This window comes from Polyodon spathula, chromosome 6 (assembly GCF_017654505.1).
Source record: "Polyodon spathula isolate WHYD16114869_AA chromosome 6, ASM1765450v1, whole genome shotgun sequence".
NCBI classification, from domain to species: domain Eukaryota; kingdom Metazoa; phylum Chordata; class Actinopteri; order Acipenseriformes; family Polyodontidae; genus Polyodon; species Polyodon spathula.
In genome coordinates this window covers 70,654,196-70,675,490 of record NC_054539.1, presented here as the reverse complement: position 1 = coordinate 70,675,490, position 21,295 = coordinate 70,654,196, and the positions used below count along the sequence as shown (strand labels likewise).

At 37.1% G+C, this 21,295-nt stretch overlaps 1 protein-coding gene across 8 annotated transcripts in view; it reads right to left on the bottom strand.

Annotated features, from left to right (window-relative positions):
* The window catches only part of LOC121317554 (myelin transcription factor 1-like protein), a 112,972-nt gene that overhangs the window by 56,573 nt on the left and 35,104 nt on the right, over positions 1 to 21,295 (bottom strand). For all 8 annotated transcript variants that reach the window (XM_041253617.1, XM_041253621.1, XM_041253624.1 and 5 more), the window contains exons 2-7: positions 20,691 to 20,745; positions 20,431 to 20,464; positions 17,869 to 17,931; positions 8,924 to 9,294; positions 5,477 to 6,445; positions 536 to 670 (exon numbers count right to left, since the gene is read on the bottom strand). In XM_041253617.1, coding sequence (XP_041109551.1) covers positions 536 to 670; positions 5,477 to 6,445; positions 8,924 to 9,294; positions 17,869 to 17,931; positions 20,431 to 20,464; positions 20,691 to 20,745 — 1,627 coding nt within the window. The remainder of the gene's footprint in view (positions 1 to 535; positions 671 to 5,476; positions 6,446 to 8,923; positions 9,295 to 17,868; positions 17,932 to 20,430; positions 20,465 to 20,690; positions 20,746 to 21,295) is intronic.

Below are 21,295 nucleotides of genomic sequence, written 5' to 3'. Positions count from 1 at the left end.
CTAGCTTTATAATTCTGAATCGAACCAGTGTTTGCAGTATATTATTATTAATGCAACATTATATTTTTTAATAATTTCATTTAATTGTGTTCCTCGTCATCTCTTTGGTCCATAAACTTTTTCACCCTATACATTTGATAGACTTTAAACTATTCTGTTGTTTGCTTAAGGAAACTTGCTGTAAGTGAAGTATATGCACTTTAACTTCAAAATCCTAAACGGAAATGTGCAAGGGGCAGGAAGATACAAAACATACATGCGTGGTAAACACAGAAGGAGGGCTGTAAATACAACCATGGCAAAGCCTTGAGATTTTTCATCCACAGAAAAAATAAACACATAAGGAAATTGACCCCATGTATAGGATAATATTCAGCAGCATGTAAGACAAGGGCTTTGGACAGTGTTTATGAAACATACAAACAAACAGGACTTCAAAAAGATATATATATATATATATATATATATATATATATATATATATATATATATATATATATATATATATAATATATATTTTTTATACTTTGCTTACTTTCTGGAGGTACCCTGTCTTTGTGAGGACACCCTGATAAACTCCGATGGTGAGGGTACAGCCCTGTCACATGACCCGTCCCGTCACACCCTGGCGTGGGGCACTTGCTTTCTTTCTTTTCAGCTCGAGACGAATCTGCAAACATCAGAGATCTTCAATTTCACCTCCATGTCCCACATACACAGCTGCATGGCATGGAGGTGCATGCATATACATATCTGCATGGCATGGAGGTGCATTCATTAACACAGCTGCACGGCATGGAGGTGCATGTGTATAGATATCTGCATGGCATGGAGGTGCATGCATATACACAGCTGCACGGCATGGAGGTGCATGCATATACACAGCTGCACGGCATGGAGGTGCATGCATATACACAGCTGCATGGCATGGAGGTGCATGCATAGACACAGCTGCACGGCATGGAGGTGCATGAATATACACAGCTGCACGGCATGGAGGTGCATGCATATACACAGCTGCACGGCATGGAGGTGCATGCATATACACAGCTGCACGGCATGGAGGTGCATGCATATACACAGCTGCACGGCATGGAGGTGCATGCATATACACATGCAACAAGGGTTCTTATATGGCAAATTGCCATGAATATAAATAAAATCCTATTAGAATAAGCTTGACTAGATATATATTTCTACAAGTTATAGCCATAAAAAAGCTAGAACATAGTTACAGTCTGACATGCTTTATTTCAGAAACTGTTTTCTGTTTTATAGATTAAAAGAGCCAGGACCTGATGTCCTGCTTATAAAGTTTTGTAATGACAAACACATGACATGGGCTGCGGCAAAATGCATATTAACTGTGGGAAAATCAATGTTAGTATCATCTCTAAACATGTCATATTAGACTTAATGAGAAACTTTTTTCATTTAACTTCACATGGTTAGACCCTAATTTATTTTATTTGTTCCATATAATTTTACATGGCTAGCCTGTATTCACATTTAGAGAATTTATTTTAACAACTGCTATAGAGATTTACCCACATGTGGTAACAGCAGTTTGCCTTGGTCAGAAAAACCCTGCTCATTCATCAACATCATTCAGCTTACTACTTCTGACATCATGAAACCCATTAGGACAATTTCAGTCAATATACAGATCAACTGACAATAATGACTTATGACATTTCTTCAAATCCGCCTTAGTTAAGGTTTTATTACAACTTGTGGGGGCTTTGCTGCTATGGTAGCAGCATGATCTTTTAAAAGAGTTTGATGTGAAGTTACCAGAAACTCGATTTCCTATTTTACAAATAAATAAAGACTGGGTGAAAGATGACTCTAAAGAAGAGAATCAGAGTGTAAAGCTTATCAGCAGCATTCCACATATTTGAGGGCGACTATCTCTGCTATCTCTACCACGCTGATTTGAGGACGACTGTCTCTGCTATCTCTACCACGCTGATTTGAGGACGACTGTCTCTCCTATCTCTACCACGCTGATTTGAGGACAACTGTCTCTGCTATCTCTTCCCTGCTGATTTGGAAGAGACTATCTCTGCTATCTCTTTCATGCTAATTTTCCCAATAGCCATATTCCATAAACATCCCACAAACTATCAGAAGTCTAAACTCCAGATGCAATAAACTGAGTGGGAACAACTGTTCAGGCTTCATTTCTAGAGTTGCTCAAATTTTACACCAGCAGGAGACAATTTAGATCTACAATCTATAGATATGGTGGCTGACACAGACTCTCCAATGACACCCTGTTTATCTCTGAGCCTGAATTGAGTCACATAATTCCCTCAGAGGTAACTTAAATGCTGTGCTTCCACTAATGCTCTTTCCATTGGGAAAGGTGGTCGCTCCAAGTGCACTGTCCGGAACCTCAGGGAGCATCTCAGAAAGCACCTGTACATGAATAATCAGATGTTACTACTCAAACTCATCTCAAAAAGCACCTGTGCATGGATTCTCAGATGATACTACTCAAGTTCATCTCAAAAAGCACCTGTGCATGAATTCTCAGATGATACTACTCAAGCTCATCTCAGGAGAGTTTTTTCAATGGAGTTTAACAGTGGCCAGAAAGAATTAACCATGAAGAACTCTACTTACTTTCCTATTGTTTGTGCTCCGACCTCAGTTTTATAAACTTAAGACTGGAATGTAATTACTCAAAAATATTCATTTTCATGATAAGTCTGTGTTTAAGAGTTCAGGAGCTGCTCATCTAGTCGCCTGAGACAGATATGTGTCAAATGTCTTAGAGTAGTACAAGCTAGCACAATCAAGTGATCTGCCACTTTGGATAAATACTATTTCTGTTTAGCTGGCACTACACTGCCGTACTTACTTCTTAAAGGCCAGTACAAGTATCAGCACACATCTACTAAAGGCACTTTAGAAATGAACAGAAGCTCTGGAACACATAGTCAAAGCAACTGAACACAGACTTCTCTTATATGGAACTCATAGTCAAAGCACCTGAACAGACCTATCTTAGATGGAAATCATAGTCAAAGCACCTGAACAGACCTATCTTATCTGTGAACACAGGTTATTATGTTGAAGGATTTACAGCAGGAGGCTATAATTGAACTCTTTCTGCTGAGTCCATGTGGTGCCATGTGCTAAATGAGTAGATGAACACACAACGGCTTTCAGAATTTTTGAAGGAAAGCAAAATATCTTGTCTCTTGTCAATCTACTGTTTGGCACTGAGTATGTTAAAGTGAAGGCAAGAAAGGCATCCATTTGACTTAACTTATATATTGAACACAATTTACAAATTGATGAGGTCATGGATAACCCATGCTGTGATACAGGGGAATCCATGCTGAGTCTCCAAGAAATGCAAACTGAGAGCTGTTTTTTTTTTGGTTGATTTTTTTCCCCCTGAGGTAACTGAAGTGTACAATGGGACATGTTGCATTAGAAGTGTTTTTCAATCAGAACTCAATTGGGGCCATTCTGAAGTGAAGTACCAGCAACGTCAGACATTCTGTTTTCATAAAGAGCAGCTCACAATGAAGACTAATTTTCAGCTCTTACCCCTCCTGTTCTCTCCACCCCCTCATCCTCCACATCTCTTTGACAGGCAGACTGCCCATGCAGATAAAATCTTGGCAATGGCCAAGCTGGCAATTAGTGAGCCTAGGGTGGGTATACGTTTCATTATGGGATCATATTTTAGCTTGATAACGACTCATAATCAGTTCCTACTTGATTAAGGAAAGAAACGATGAGCATTTTAAATAGACAGGCACATTTTTAAACTATACAGCTCTATAATTTCAGAAAACGTTTCCATAAAACTGATGTAAATATTAGTTCACCCTATATTTCTGTACCTGCACAGTAATTCTAAAGCTACTGGCAATAAAGACAGACTAAAAGAGACAGAAATAAAATACACTCAAGATGTCAAAACAGACAAACATAACCTTTAAAGACAAGAAACCGGTTTCAGGAAGAAACAGCTGCTATATTTTAGATATTGGATGTGGGAAAGGTTCACCTTGAAAACAAGAGATTCCATTTGAAAGTAATGTTGTATAATATCATAAACTGTTGGGTTACACTTACAGTGATTCAAGAAATCTGTTTGCAAGCCATGCTTTTAATTAAATTTTGCCCAAGCCTTCAATGGCTTCTTTCCTGTCATTAACTAACTCGATGCTTCAACACAATGATGTCTTTGACTCGAATACTTTAGTACAACGCCCCCCCCCCCAAAAAAAAAAAAAAAAAAAAAACCTAAAAAGTCTCCCATTAGGCTGAACTTCCTTTGAGTTAGGCAATTACCATGTAAAAGTTAACTTGGGCTGTAGATTATTTAGATGGTAGATGTAGGGGTGCAGTTTAAAGAACAGTGACACTTGTATATTGGTGACTTGCATATCTGCATGGCTGAAAAACATTTTTACTTTACACTTTGTACGGCTGAATTAGACAAACCCACATAAGAGAAACAACTGTTTCTTGCTAAATGATCTTCTTTTGATAAACGTTGAACTCATATTCGAATTTTGAAAGGTTCCTGGATAAATAAACTTGGGTTAATTTTTGTTGTTTTTTTTATTTTTTTATGTGAATACTTTTGCTTTGGTGCTTTGCAATTCACATTCCAGCAGGCAGCAGCTCCTCCACTGCAGCTCTCAACAGCAGAATGAAACCAGTGAAGTGGGATGCATATGAGAAAGCAATAGATATCGATTATGGTCCCGGCCAGACCATGCCTTGCATAGCAAATGGTTTCCGTTACTTTACCATGTTAGGATAATTAATGTGCAGTCAGTGGCCCTGTCTTTCCTTATCGGTCATTCTGATACTGTTCAATTTCTATCTGGCATCTTTAGTTTTAGGGCGGGAGGGCCTTCATCAATAACTGTCATGCCATGATAATTTTATAAATCATGATGCCACCCACCCCAGCCAATCTGTTACACATACTCTGTGCATGTAGGTGCTTTTTAGCAATGAATATCAATAGTTATCTCTCCAGTAGGCATGCTTTTCCTAAAGGAAAATCATTTTTTTATCATGATTACATTAATAGGACATAAATCACTACTAAAAATGTAGCAAGATAAAACATAGCTTCTGCTTTATAAAACTATATGTAACATTAATATCCATGAAATTCACACTTTGGAATCAGGCTTTTATTTTTTATTTTTTATGCTTGCTATTTTGCAAATTATTTTGGGGACAGGCATTTTTTAAAAAAATTGTCAGTGTTAGTCCTGCTTTACTGCTTTCCCTGCTAATATTTATGTTTTTCAGAAGTATTTCTGGTTCATGCAAATGTTAGTTCTAAAATGTATAACTTTATTATAATGTTATAATGAAGTGACTTCCTTAATAATTGGGCTTGGTTTGAAGATACTTCATATTTTATCTTCAGTTTGTGACACTGATCACATTGATTAGCAATCCAAAAAGAAAAACAATCAAACTCTACCTTTCGGGTAGTATGGCTTCTTTATGTGGCCGTCGTGGAGTCTGTTTCTCCTCTCATCTCCGCAGTGTTGCCTCGGAATGTGCTCATCTAGCATTCCCATGTTGCCTCTCCTGTCCATGGCCATTTTATCTCTCATGGCTTTTGCCCGCTCTGTTTCCAGGGCAATTGCCTTTTCCAGCAATGTCAGGTTGCCCTTGGTCATGTCGAAAACTTCCTCTGAGCGGTCAGAGGTCACAGAGGCTGTGTCCTCATCCCTGTCATAATAGCCATCTTCCTGAACGCAGCTGGAGAAGGTCTTGGACCTGGGGCTAAGCTGCTCCTCCAACTTCATGAGGTTCACCATGTCTGAATAGTTGCGCTCCAACATCCTTCCCGCTCCATTGTTCTCATTGCTCATCTGCTGGCAGTCCGCGTAAGTGGGCGTCTGCTGCTGGTGGTTTTTCTCGGGTGGCTGCGTCTCGCTGAGCTTCCTGGCCAGGTCAAAACATTGGTTCCTCAGGCACTCCAAGCTGCTCAGACACACCTCCTCATCACTCTCCTCTACTTGCCCATTACTGGTGTGCTTTCCCTGGATGCCTGCTCCAGCATTTCTGCTACAGATGTTGTTGTTGCTCTCTGCCGTTGTCCCATCCAGATAGTTGTCCGACAGCACCACCCCATGCCCCTGTGCCAGAAGCTTCAGAGAGTCCACTGTTTCCCGTACCACATCACTGTCCACGTCCAGGCTCAGCTCGCTTTTCCTGGCGTTCTTCTCATTCTCATCATCATCCTCATCCTCCATGCTGTTGGAGGAGTTGCTGTTCATTTCAGACTCCGTCATGGCGCGGTAGGCAGCGTCCTCTGCTATTTTGCCCAGGTTCAACAAGGACTTGGCCACCAGCTCATCGTAATTGTCATACTCAGTGTTGTTGTTGTCATCCTTCTCAGCCATATGGTTGGATTTGGAATAGCTGCAGTCCATCTGAACACCTTCCATTAAAAGACAAAACAGATAATTCTACTTTTTCAGGAGCATAAACTTCATATTTCAATTTGAAGTTATTTAGCTCAGCCAATTATGACTGTTATTACAGCCTGATCTGGGTTTACTGTGATTGTGTCGAAAGGAAGTTGGAATCAAGCTGTTTAAATTGTTGAGAGACACTGGTAAAGGTTTATGACTACAGATATTTTAGATTTTTTTTATTATAGTATACAGAGTGTATACCTACATCATTAAACTATATAACTTCGGACACAATAAAAATGAAGAGTTACACATTATAATTTGAAATATTGTACAGGCTTATTTTTGCTTAGTATGAAAAATCAAATATGTCTTACAAAGGTGGCGACTTACATCTTTTAAAATGTTGTGTGTAAATAATGTCTGTTGTTTTTTATACCTACAATAATTGTTGCTTATATGTAGGTTTCACTGTGCAAATGACTGAATCGTTTTTTTTTTTTTTTTTAAATCTGCATTAAATTAAGCTAGACAGGTTGCTATAGGTTACCAAACTCTAATGTTCAGTAATCTGAAGGATAAGTACCCATTTTGCTCCCCCCCCCCCACCCCGTCATATACCCCCTTCACACATCTTTCTTGTTAATAGCTTTAATCAGAAATGTTCACATCTCACCTCATTTATTATACATCCTTGAAGAATCACGCAACAGCTGCTAACAAACAAGTGTGCGGTACCAAAGTAGAGGCTGAAATTTTTACTGAGCACTGAGTTTTGTTTTACAGAATTGATGGAAAGCAATAGCATGACAATAGCAATAACCACAATTTGTTTACTGTAGAACCACATGCTAAAGCTGAAGATATATACTCAATTTTGTCAGTTTTATAGCCCAGTTTAATAACTTTGAAACTTAATGGCAATCTTTTGCAGCAAGCAGGGCAGTTCATACAGGGAATTCTAATGTATATATAGTAATGAATCCCAAAGTTACATAGGCCAATCAGTATTAAGCAGTTTGGGAAAAATAAAGCAGCAGTATTGAAATCTGTAACACCATGACATTAGAGATCAAGTTAATGCTCTGAAGCCAATGAATGAGTAATTAAAGTGATCACGAACCTAGTGTGAAAAGGTCAAGGAGGTTACTTTGCGATGGATATATAAACTGAACAGATAAATAAAACATAACCTTATCACAGATCAATAATTATGAAGAAAAAATATATAATAATACCAAAATTAAAAAGTGTGCCTCTTTATCACAGGTACTGTGCTTCCTGGTGATATTCAGTCCTATTGCATTTATTGGTTACACATTCTGAATGAAAGCCCTTAATTTAAAACATGTATACAATATGCCCCTGGAGAGCTTGATTGAACGTTGCCATATAACAAAGAACATGGAAACGAAATGATAATGATGCTGTATTGTTACATTGAATCTCCACCTTGGCAAAAAGCTGTTGCAGTAACAGTAGAAGACATTGAAAAATGATAAAGCAGCTGACCCTTATTATACCCAAGAAGACATTGCTGAAGAGGAACCCCAACAGAACTGTGTGACAGTGTTAAACTGAGGAAGTATCATCAGAATGAGGAGGAACTGAGGATTGAGCAAGCTATGTTGCCACAGAGGAGGACAGACATAGCCACAGAGAGGTCTCTAGTGGGGAAGGAATACAAAACGAAACTAAATTAAACATGGGCTTAGATGCATCCAGCATTAATCTCTCTTGAATTTGCTGTCAAGAAAGATAGAGGCTAGAGGCACACAAAACAAGGACCGCTGAAGACCAGAACAGTAGAACAGCCTGTGTGACATGACAAAAATAAGCCAACAGCTCAATGTGTAGCACAGCCTGGGCGCCATTAGGGATAGTGGAGGCTATTGCAGGCTAGGAAGAGAAAACAATCCTAAAAGGTTTCTTAATGAACACTGTGTTAAAGAAAACAACATCTATTTGAAATGTAACAGGATGTTGTGTAGCAAATGTTTTTTCTCTTCAACAAAACATTTTGTTTTCACTATTTATACATATACCGTCCATGATGTTGCTGTTTGCTTATTACACTATACAAGGAAATTATAATCATTTCCAGGAATGTATAGTAATTATTAGTAATTGTCAAGAAAAGTGCTCTCTCTTTATTTCACATTTCTATAATTCACAAATTTGTTTGATTCACAGTTAAGCCATGTTGACAGCACATTTGACATGCACTATAATTCACTGTTTAAGTTGTCTTTACTAACACAGTTTTCAATATTTCGCTTTGGCTAGTGCCATCACTAGTGTTCTTTGATTTTTTTAAGGTTTGGATTAATTAAAGTGGTTTTATGTTTTCAATGTTTTTAAATGCTGAATGCTAAAAAAGAGAAAGGTAAGATTAAGAAAAAAATGATAATCTGAGATAGTATGAAATGTTGGGTGGAACATACCAGTGATTACCTGGGACAAATCTTATAAACATTGCCATCAATGATAAAAACCATCACCTTGTTCATTGCACTGGTCTTCATCATCATTGTCGTCTTGTTCGTCGTCATCTTCTTCCTCCTCCTCCTCCTCCTCCTCCTCCTCATCCTCTTCTTCACCCCCGTCTTCCCCCTCTTCCTCCCCCTCAACTCCTTCCTCTTCCTCCTCTTCCTCCTCCCTCTCTACCTCCTCCCCCTGCTCCTCATTGTCTTCAGAGTACTCCTCTTCCTCATCTTCTTCTTCATCTGCCTCCTCCATCCCATCCGTCTCGTAGCACTCATCCACTGATGAGTTTTCCATTCTCTCTAGAAATGGCTTCCTCTTGGGAGTAGGTTCCTGTGGCTGCTTGTCTTGTGTTTTCCTCTTCTTTGCCAACGGGCAACCGTACACACTGTAGAACAAAGGTATGAGTCATAATACAATAAATACATGTAGACCACAAAGTCACTGAAAAACAGGTGATTTGAACTGTCCTGTTGACATCTTTTTTTATACCTACCGGTGGCACCTCATGTCTGAAAACAACATGTTTTATCAGGTACATTTATTCAGCATCCATGTATACATGGTGCTACTCATCCTACTTCTGTAAGTGGATGAAGAATAATCTCTTCATGAATGACTGCATATCCTACATAATTACACAGCAATTAAACACGTAAGTAACTGTGTCATTACAGCGTAGTGTACACTTCAACAAACCTGTGACACATTTTTTATTTTGTGCACTGTAGTTATTGCAGTATAACCCTCTTTGTGACTAGCACCATATAAAGATCATCATTAGGACAACTCTCTGTCCCTGTCTCTGGTTTGTTTGCATGGAACTCTGCCAGAGCTTTTAGGTAGTGTAGTGTTCCTGCTGCGGGACGTTATGATAGGGGGATAGTACATTATTAGGCCTAAGAAAGGCAACCTTTTGTTTCTTAGGGTTTTACATAGCGTTGTTTCCGGTTTTGTGAATTTTCCTTCCTGTGTCATGTGAAGAGATGCCATGCTAGGAGATACCATTGTTGGTACCTCAGCAATGGCTGCGCTGAAATTTGTCTGCCGCTATATCAATGAAAACCCTCTCTTCACATCATTCAAAGCAGGTGAGTTCCCTTTAACACAACACATATATATATATATATATATATATATATATATATATATATATATATATCTATAATAATATATATATATATATATATATATAATAATATATATATATATATATATATATCATAACATACCCTGGACCTGTATGTCCCTGGACCTGTCCATTAACACTTGACTGTCCCTCCAATCAGCTTTATTTCAGAGTATACACAAGAGCAGTGATGGGCATGGCAGAGAATAAACTTCAAAATAAGAATTTCCAGACTGCTCCTTTCCGAGTTAACTTTTGATAAATTTAACATTCATTTCAAATGATACCATAACTGATCAATGCGGTTTGAGTTATTGAAAAAAAAAAAATATATAGAAGTTAAATAATCCTCTGTGAAGGAAGTTTAATAAATCCCTAAAGACTTGCAATCCCCACTCCAAAAACATGGACGTGCTTTGGAAGCAAAGCAGACTCATTTTCAGTCAGTGACACCACTGTATGTCTCACACGGTTAGTTAGGAGTCATTCAGCCGTGAAATGTTCCAGATTTGGATTCTAACTGGGTAAGGATGTTCTTCCATTTTCACTTCGAGGCGGAATGATCCTAATTTGAACAAATAAATGGTATTTGATTTGACGACAGCAACTGAAAATTAAATGATTTTCCTTGCTCTGTAGGGAAAATCTATCTGTTTATAGATTTGAAAAACATAAAGATCCTGCAATAAAATCAGCATGCAACTGAAACCTGCTTGAAAATGTAGGATCAACTTATCTTTAGGCGTTTCCACCAGCCATATATTCACACTGAAATGTTATTAAATTGTTAATTCTTGTATCTGCAATAAATGTGTGCATTATGCGCATTCTGTATATTCAACTTTCATCATAACAGCCATTCAAATAAAATACTGTAGCTCAGCAATACAGGGTGGCCCAAAAGTGAAGCAAAATAGTATTTTTTAGGTAATACTTTTCGACTGGATAATTTGTACCGTATGCTCAGACATGGACAACAATTTGAGAATGCAGCTATGAATGGTGAAGCAAAGCCAAATGCTAATGAATCTACTACCTAAATACATTGTAACCAACTAATTTAACCCAGATTAACCTCTCACACATAGCAACACATAACAGTCAGCAAAATATCAAACTACAATTCTCCCTTTGTGGGATATCCCTTTCACCTTTTAAATCTTGGATTTTTCCGATTTGACAGATTGGTGTCATGTGTCAGAGTCGCTCTACAAATGATCAGTAGTGTTTGTGACCATTCATTAAAAAAAAAACAAAAAAAAAACACTGTTACAGTAAATCACTAGCTCGGTTCCACACTCTTCTGAATGAAATGGAGGATGGCTCTTCCATTGAAGTACAGTACAGTGTAAGTAAAACAAGCCCTACTTCCTCTCAGTTACAGCCACACAGGCTCCCTTGTACTCAATTTCTTTGATCCTTAAATTCCAAAAATAGTAAATCCTTAAATTCCACATATAGTAAATCCTTAAATTCCATGAATAGTAAATCCTTAAAATTCCAAAAACATTTTTCTTCCTTATTAATAATTGTCGAATTCAGCAGGACAATCAACAACGTTAGTACCTTGGGACATGTCCAGAGGTCCAGTTCAACAGGGACATGGTGGGAACAAACATCCAGCGAGTGGACAGATATTGACAATGCGTCTTCATTGTTAAGGTTGTAAAACATGTTAGTACATGGCATGTTTAAATCTAGATAAAAGCAAATTCACAACAATAAAAAAATGGTGTAACCAAGTGTGTAACATGATCGTCACAATATATTTTCTGTGGATTCAACAAGCATAATAACAATAAACAAATCAAAGTGAAATAGCAGTATTAACAGATGATAACTGCCCACTCAAAACATTGCAACACATTTTGAATTATTTTCTAAAATTAAGAAGATCAGTGAATACAAATTAAAACAAATGCAACAGTTGTGTGTGTGTGTGTGTGTGTGTGTGTGTGTGTGTGTGTGTGTGTGTGTGTGTGTGTGTGTGTGTGTGTGTATATATATATATATATATATATATATAAACAAATTACAAATATATATTTGAGTAACAGTTCCAGCTAGTCATTAACACAATGTGATATATCAATCTACCCCCATACTACTCACTGGCATAGGGGCACAAAACATTTCCCTTCCTGTGCTGTAATAAAATTATACTGCTGGCTGTGTCTGCCTCCTATCTAACAGGATCTATATAGGAGCGTGTGGCAAGCTCAGGTCTCCATGGTGATATTTTCCACAAACCAAGTGGGATTTACCTTCCTCTCAGACAGGCGCCAAGACAGTCACAGTATATTGATTTTAAACTCGACTGACTTCTCAGCAGGGGCTGAACAAAAGATTTCCTATTGAGTAGCAACTAACACTAGCCACTCTGCCATCTGGGTGGCCCCACGCAACATAACAGCCTGAGATAAAAACAAAGTTTGTAATGTTAAATGATTCATAATTCACTGTACCAGTAATTACACAAATCAGGACCAGTGTTAAAAAACGGACCATAGCAATAACTAGGATCATGCTTGATACAACAGCACTGAATCTTCTTATCTCCAGTCTAAAGAGAGTTAAAAGCTACTGTAAGTATGGACTAAACAGTGAAGAAATACTGTGCCTGTGTGAAAAAAAGTAAAACAATGTACCCCACCGCTTTATTTGATTTTCTTTTCCAGTTCAAATACACTATTCAATCAATTTCTAGACGTAAGAGAACATGCCTTCAACACTGCCTTTACCTGAATGCCAAGCTCTCATGTTAACATGAAATACATAGTTTATTGAAAGATACATACAAAGTACAGGGAAATAACAAGGATATTGTCTTTTGACTTAAAATATTAAAAATATGTTACATGTTAGTTGCTTGGTGCCAGCTTATTGTGTTTAATGGCTTCTCTCATTTAGCTGTATGGAAACAAATATGAATCTTGTTCTACAGAAGCTGACGGTGCCTTCTTGGCATCGTTGGGGCAGATGAAAACCTGGATGCATAGCGTCGATGATGATGATGGCTGTTATAGTATCTGCTCTATTTCCTGCACAAATGTTTGAAAATGGGAAGGCTTAGTGAACTCCTCAATATGTCAAACAAAATTACTTAAAAGATGTACATTTCAATCTCTGGGTGACTGGCTTGACCTCAGGAGACATGTGTTGATAAGACTCTTCAACCTTTTTGCCCTTTAAAACAAGGTCATCAGTTTTTTGTGGCCATCTCTTACGCTAAGTGTTCCACACAGGCATGTCGTGCTGACTTGTAGCATTGCTTAAATGGCCAATAAAAACTTTTTGCCTGCACCTGAAAGCAGCGTTATTTCATATTTGCTAACTGGACAACCTTAAAACAAATGACTTTTAATTTAACAAGATTAGGTCCCTTCCATTTAAGTTAGCCTTATTGTGCATTCCACTTTTTTCAAAAGCAAAAACCCCATGTATTGGTATATGAGCCGCATAGTTATGTAAGAGTGTCTTTAAGTAACTCCTCCTTTTTCCAAGGCCCCCACAACTGCATAGAAAGTAGATGAGTTTATAAAATGTTTTTGTAATAAATGACATTATATAATATTTACTGTATACTTTGCAAAATAAGAAACACAGGCATTTTTTAATTTGCATAAAACTGCAGAGAGTGCACAGTACTGAAAAAAGAGCACTGAAAACCAAAATCAGTGAACGTGTTTGCATAGTAAGATCACAGCACAAAACTAATATTGATCTTATCCAACATGCAATAGTTATCAGATTTCCTATTGCCACAGGCCACAGACACTGCAGTATTAAATGCTAACCAAAATAAACACAAACCTGGATGTGAATTTTAGGTGTTACCAGGTTAGCTTTATTTAAAGATAAACAACCTGCTCAAGGATTCTATTAATCCTCACTGACAGAACACTGCAGTTCCTAAAATTTAAAACCTCAATGTCCCTGTAGATTTTTTACTATCAATATCTCCCACAGATCTGTCTCAAAGAAATGTACGACAAGGTCAACTGTGTTTTGGAAGGTAGTCTACTGATAGACAGGAGCTTGTAATTAATTGCACTTATCCCTTGAGTGAGCTACAGGGAACAGGGCAATGTCGTATTTTTTGTTATTTTTGGAATAACATAGTTTGTACAAAAACACAATAAACCCACCTGTGCAATGATAATTGTGTAAGTGGCAAAGAAGAAGTACAATTGCCCTGGGACACGAAGGTCAAATGTTAAAATCCAACCCTATCTAGGTTACCCACACAGACCTTGTGCCACCAGTAACCCAACATGGTGTGTACTGTATAGAGATGCTTTTCTGCTATAGGTGCTACTATTGGGCTACAGTACCAACTGCCTGTTTTGCAGATATGAACAATGCTAGGCACTTGCTGAATAAGACACTGGTCCCCAATGACGGGGCCACTTTCCTCAAGACCTCCTTTTTGCTTCTGATATATTGGTTATTAGATTATTTTAACTACTGATCACAGACCAAACAAAGAATATTGAAAACAAATGTAAATCACATGCTATAAACACCAAAGATCATTATATTTTCAGAGGGTTTGTATTTAGTTTTGGATAATTCGATTTTGGAAAACAGTAGTCATTCATGTTGGAGCAAAAACCTTGATAATTTTTAAAATAAGTAGTACTGTTTTTTTTTTTTTTTAAAAAACCCTAATAGGCAAATGGCTGAAATAAAATCCAGTCAAAATTAAACTAAAAAACATTTCTGGCTGATAATAAAAAATAAATAAAACAGAAAGTATGACCAAGATGAATTTAATAAATACAATCCTGATAAACAATTATGATTTATGGTGCTTTATCTGGATTTCCTATGAAAGGGTGTTTCGTAAAAAGGAAGCTGTACAGTTCCCTGTTTTCTAGATGGTCCTCTCTGTAGCTAGGTGCAATGCTGCACTATCTCCTTACCAGTACCTGGCTTCGTTCCAATGCTTTTAGTGAGTGCTATCTGTCAAAGCATGAATAATACAGCCCCTAGGCTGCCGGCTGAATCCAAATGAGGCATACATCAGGAAGAAAGCACTCGACTCTAGTTCCAAAACGCGCTCCCGTGAAGACAGGCAATTATTCACCCACAGCTGCAGCCATGGCAATCAAACTGGTGGGTGAAGAGGTATATGAAATGAGAAATCCAAAAAATGGAATACAAATATTGAAAAATAGGCTTTGGGAAAACCTCAATAATTTTATAAATACATTTTTTAAAAAGCAGGCTACCCTTTTGATCTTTTTAATTATAAAGATTCCAATGGACCTACAATACATTCACAGCATACATAGAAAAAACTAGAATGCCATCAGATCTTGTAAAAATGAAGGCAAGCTGAACTAATAGTATACTAGTGAACTTGTACGATATTTAAACCATTTTTAAAACAAAAATCTGTGTACATTTAGAGATTACTAGTTAATTGCCTTTAATTGCTCAACCAATCAATTGTTAGTACTGCCAAGATATCTTAGATTATAATATCCTCACCAGTATTAGAGACAGAGAAACAGGAACGATCCATAAACACCACCAACACTCACCTTCCCCACAGGTACATTCCATAAAACTGTGGCAAGAGAGATAATCAGCCAGGCTTACAAACATTCAGTTCCTGGACCAGCATAGCCAAACACCAGAAGAATAAACACATGATAATACAGAGCTATATAGCCCTATCTAGGATAGTACATGAAATAAAAAGAGGGAGAGACTGGGGGAAGTATATCTTAAAATAAGGAAATGTTTTTTTTTTATGATGTAATTCTTGCAGGAAACAATTTAGTTGCAGGTAGGAGCAATATTTGTCTTATTTAAAAACATGTTTTGCTTGAAAAAAAAGGTTTAAAAAGTCAGTCTAAAATGATTAAGTTATTGATCTCAACTATTTGGTTTAAAATCAAGCAGTTATATTTGATGAAAATCCTTATTTTATCTAATGGTGGCCCACTGTATTAGGAGATTAATCAAACTTTCATAGTGCAATTGTCAGGCTGTGTGGCAGAGTCCTTGTGTTCCTCTAGATACCTATCTTGAAGCCAAGCCATGCCCCAGATTGTATCTCCTTCAGCCTGCCCTTCACTCACTTAAAAAAATAAACAGGTGAAACCTGAGCCCTGCAGCGTCTCTCCCGACTAGCTCATTGTGTTTTGGGATTCCTTTTTATAAAAACTAGTGATTTGCTTGAGTGCTCATTAAGGACCAGGGCCACAGAAGTGAAGAGCTGTAAATGGAGTGCTATCAGGGTCACTCCTGGCATGAGCATTGAAAATGTATAACTGTGTCTTCGCTGCTCAGTTAAAGGACTGTGTCTCCCATCAACTGTAGTGCTGTGTCAGGATATTCAACACAACTCTTCACCTTGCTGTCCTTTTGGACCTTAGAGGATGATACTGTTGATTTGGCTCACTGTAGTTGAATGTTACATAGTCTAAATAAGGCATGTGGTAATATATTACATTGTGCCTGATCCCTGAAATTCAAACGGTTGTCATTGGCGGTGCTATTCTGCATTAAGATGGATTAAGGCCAGCAATAGTTCAGTAATTATTTATTTTCTTTTTTTTTTACCCTGTATGCCCTCAGTGCAATTAATAAGTCATTGTATGTGCTCCAGTTCCTCATCAGCAGCAAAACATAGGGAAGTTCCTTCAGTTAAATACAGACATTAATAAATGATCATATTTAAACTTTTTTTTGTTTTTTTTTGTTGCTATTTCAGATAGTACGAAGAAGGGTAATTAACGCTTTGTAGCAAATAATGGAAAAGCATCACTGACTAAATATAAAGATGTTTTTCTATTAGACTACCGTTCAATAATCAGTAGGAATAAATCAACCAGTGACAGTAGGGTAGGTAGTAATTCATGATTCAGCATCTTAATATATCAAAAATAAATAGCACTGCATTCTACATGAAGAATGTGCATTTTCTGTGTTGTCAAATTATTTATGTACAGTAAATATTTGTAAGAATCTACTGAGGAGAAGAATATATTTGTGGGCCTTTCTGTAGCTCTGACAAATTGTCTACTCGTACAAGGAGAATTGATTTAAACTACTGTGGCATCTCGCTATAGCAATTATCCCTGATCAATGCTCGCTGTCATTTTTAACTCATATAAAAACAACTGTTGAATAGAAACAATTTTGACTACAGAATTAACAGTTCACCCTAGTACAGACTTGGTGTGCAATGTACAGTAAGAAATGTGCAGTATTTCTGAGCCCTAACGTTAAACTTCTGGGATGCTTCATATTAGTCTTGTATTATTAACAGTTTTTTTTCTTTTGTTTGTTTCACCAAAAGGGTGCAAATTGCACTTTGTACTAAAGACTTTGATAACTTTGTCCCACCGTGCTGGTTTTGTAGCCACTGTATACAGTAATATGTACAATAATATTTAGGGTGTTATCTGTATTGCTTTATTAGAGAGAGATATGATCCTGATCGTTATTTGGTGCCAAAAGTAATCTACAATTTTAGACAGTAACTCTGAGGTAAATTACCCAAAAATAACAATAGAACAATACTGAAGCCTATTGAAACTGCATAACAAAAACATAGACACTTAAATTTTTTTTTTTTAAAAAACATGTTTTTTTGTGGTGATTTCTAATGTTACTGATGTTGCCACCCTTTTATTATCTGGATACAAGGCATACAGTATTTATGCAAGCTTTTATTTTTTGATTATTGTCTTCACTCGTGTGATCCTATGATGATATTTTGCAAACAGGCTTACTCTCTAACTAAGTGTAACAGCAAAAAAAAAAATATATATATATATATATATATATATAATAGAAAGAAAGAAACTCTTTTACCTTCTGTGCCTTGCATATTTGCCACTGACATGACCGGTGCCATCACATCCTGGTGTTGGACAACTAGAAAAACAAAAGCAGACCAGCTGAGACCAATACATTACCAGGATGCGATCTGTTCAATAAATATGCACATTTAATAACATTAGTTAGGTTTTCAATTGCTTTGAGCGTGTTTATCAGTATACTGCAGAAACTCACATTCTAGATTTTGATTTCCCAGCTTCCTTCTGGTTGTTGCCATTATATAGACATACAGTGCAATACAAAATTGTACATTTCATTTCCTATCCCAGTAAATTCCCTCCTGACCAAATCTATATAAAGAACAGCTCTCCATTAAGAGCACTCACTCTCAGTCCTATTTAATTAAGAGATCCTCATCTTTCATGTCTAATTCTATAACAAGACAATTGTAACAGTGGAATTCCCCTGTATAAAGTAACGTTTTCCTTTTTGGTTTGACTGAAAAAACACATATTCACCCTACAACAACTATAATTCGCTATTCATACTACCTGCATAATGCACAGTCACCAGGTTTTGAACATGCATTTTTGAATGATGTGGATGGCAATCTTGTTGCTTCAACATGAGTTGATGGTGATTTGTTTCTTTGTTTTTTAACCAGAGTGGATAGGGTAAAAGTTGAGTTCCAAACAGTTCAATTGATCAATTTTGTAAGAGGTCTGCTGGCTCACAGCCACAGCTGCTGCTAGCTGCATCTCTAATGAAAAAATCCACATGACCTGAAGCAAATGTTGGTTAATGATCACACTGTTTGTATTGTCTTTGCAAATGGCATTGCTGCATTATAATTAATACACCAAAATAAACGAAATCAGCAGCTAATGCTGGTGTGCTACATTTATTTTGAATGCCATAATTACCTCTTAATTGAGTAAATGCCCATTAGAAGCTCAAACACGAGGGAATAGTGCAGAATAACAAGACATGTCAATTTGCAAGTTCATCATTAACGGGCAAGCCTTTCTCTACATATTCCATGTGTGGTATTTACTTGCACTAGGAAACTGATTGGTATTTGGGATACTTGCTGTGCTTGTTTGTTACTCAGAAAGCTATTTCTATCTAAAGTCACCATTCTTCATTTGCAGGGTCAGTATTGTGGAAGCATTACTATATACTCTGGATTCCCAACCTGTGTACAGCTGCGGCCAAAAGTTTTTTGGCGCCAAGAAGTTTAGGATTGAGACATAATTGAAAAAAATAAAAATAAAAAAATAAAAAATTATATTAACATAATTTAGATCTATTATTTAACGTCATTTAATATTAGATTTCAAAATGTCACTTGTGCTGGTGTTGAATAGCCTGGATTTCGTTTTGGTGGAGGGGATGGGACGGGACTGGTGATGCATTGAGAATATAATGGCATGAATATCATTACATTTTTTGGGGGGGGGGGGGGGGGGGTTGGGGGTCAAACCCCTAAAACCACCCCCTAGCTACCAGAATCAAATTCCCAATTTCCCATGTGCAGCCCCCATACAGCACCATCCTGCTTATGTCACAGTACAGCAGGGATAAGTAAAAGGTTGGGAATGGGATCTTCTCCCTCTGCTGACAGAACTTGTATTTGATAATTTTGTAAATAAGCTTGGAAAATACGAAGCGGGTATTAGAATTTTCGCTATGTAATGTCATCATTTTTGTTCATGCTGAAGATGTGCACACATAAAAACAATTCAACAACAGTGTTCTGTAGCAAATGACCTATTATCCCATACGCCTTTAAAATAGCCAGCATTTTAGTAACATCAATTCAATAGAAAAGTACTGCTTGAGTAATCAATATTTTAATCCTAATAAAAAGATATGTGGATAAAAGGCATCTTAGCAGTTTATAATTAAAGTGATTGGGTTTTCTTTTGGTTTTTCTGAGGTATGCTGAATGGTGCTTTCTTTTTATTCTAGCAAATTAAACTTTTCTCTCATATTAAACAAATAAAATAAGAACATCAAGGGCAATCTGTGTTCTTTTATGGAGGAACACAGAGTGTGCCCATGCTTTATGGAAGTTAACATTGGCACTGAGCGTTGTGCTGTTCCCATTCATGTTTAACCCTTAGCACTGATAGCCAACATTTAACATCATCAGCAGGCACATCTATCTGGCTTTAGACAGCTATACATACTTAATTAGGTCTCTGCAGTGTAATCTGTCACAAACATATTGTATTTTTTTTGTTGTAATTCAATGTATGGAAGGTGACACTGATTATTACAGTAGGTGTGTTAGAGTAATGTTACTTTTCTTAACATGTTATCTAAGTTCCCTGCATCTTTATAATATATTAATCGGTGTATTATTTATGTACATATAAATAATTGCAATTGCGATTCCACCTTACAAAAAATATGAGACAGAAAGAGAAAAGGAATGTCAAATCCATTTTTAGCAAAGTCTCCAGAGATCTAATTTCATCTGTGCAGCATGGTTCAGATGAAACACCAACGTAACTGAAAGTGCACTGCAGCCATTATCAGTCATGAATTTCCTCTACAGCTAATGGGGATGCATATTCTACTCACACTAACCTGAACAGCTCTTGTATTACTGGTTCCACGGGCACTGTGAAGAGAAATGGAAACATATAGATATAGATATTAAAAAATAAATAAATAAAAGGTAATCAACTGCAAATGCAATACTTTTCCTTATTTTATTGGCTATTAAAAATAATTAAGGAATCCAATGTAAGAGAGAGTGGGTCAGAGCGGGAGGTGCACAGGGACTGTGAAGCATGAAGGTCACCCTGAGCAGAGTCGGGAGTGATTTACTAAAGCAGGAGACGTACCTCGGATACCTTTGGAGCGTGTGCGATGGCGCTTCTCGTCTGCATCCGGCTCCATCTGGGAATAGATTAGCAGGCAGTCAGCGTCCTTATCCTGCATGACCAGACTATCAATGCACATGATGATACTGTGCCTCACGCAGCGTACAGCATCCTACCCACTTCTCACTCGCAAAGCCACTTAAACGTGAACCAAACTAAATAAATACAGAGCCGCCATTAAATAATTACTGAACGGCCAGGTTTAGTCAGCTCCAAAAGCCTAATCCCATGAGATTTCAACGTAAAACGTGCTGTTTCTGATGTTTCATTTTTATTGTACCCTAATAACAGATCATTTTTAATAACTTCATACTTTAACTTATTTCTGCAGTATGTGGTCACATTTATACAAAGTTATTTTTCCATGTTATTACCTTTACAAAAGTTTCCCACAGCAAAAACATAGACATGTTTAATAAAGCACAGTGAAAGCATAGTAGAGCACAGGTAAACATTGTAAAGACCAGGGTGGTATGGTAAAGCATATTAATAAATATGGCAAACTGTGGGGTAAACTACAGTAAATGTGTTGCAAAAACATGGTAAAACTGCAAAAATACTATGAA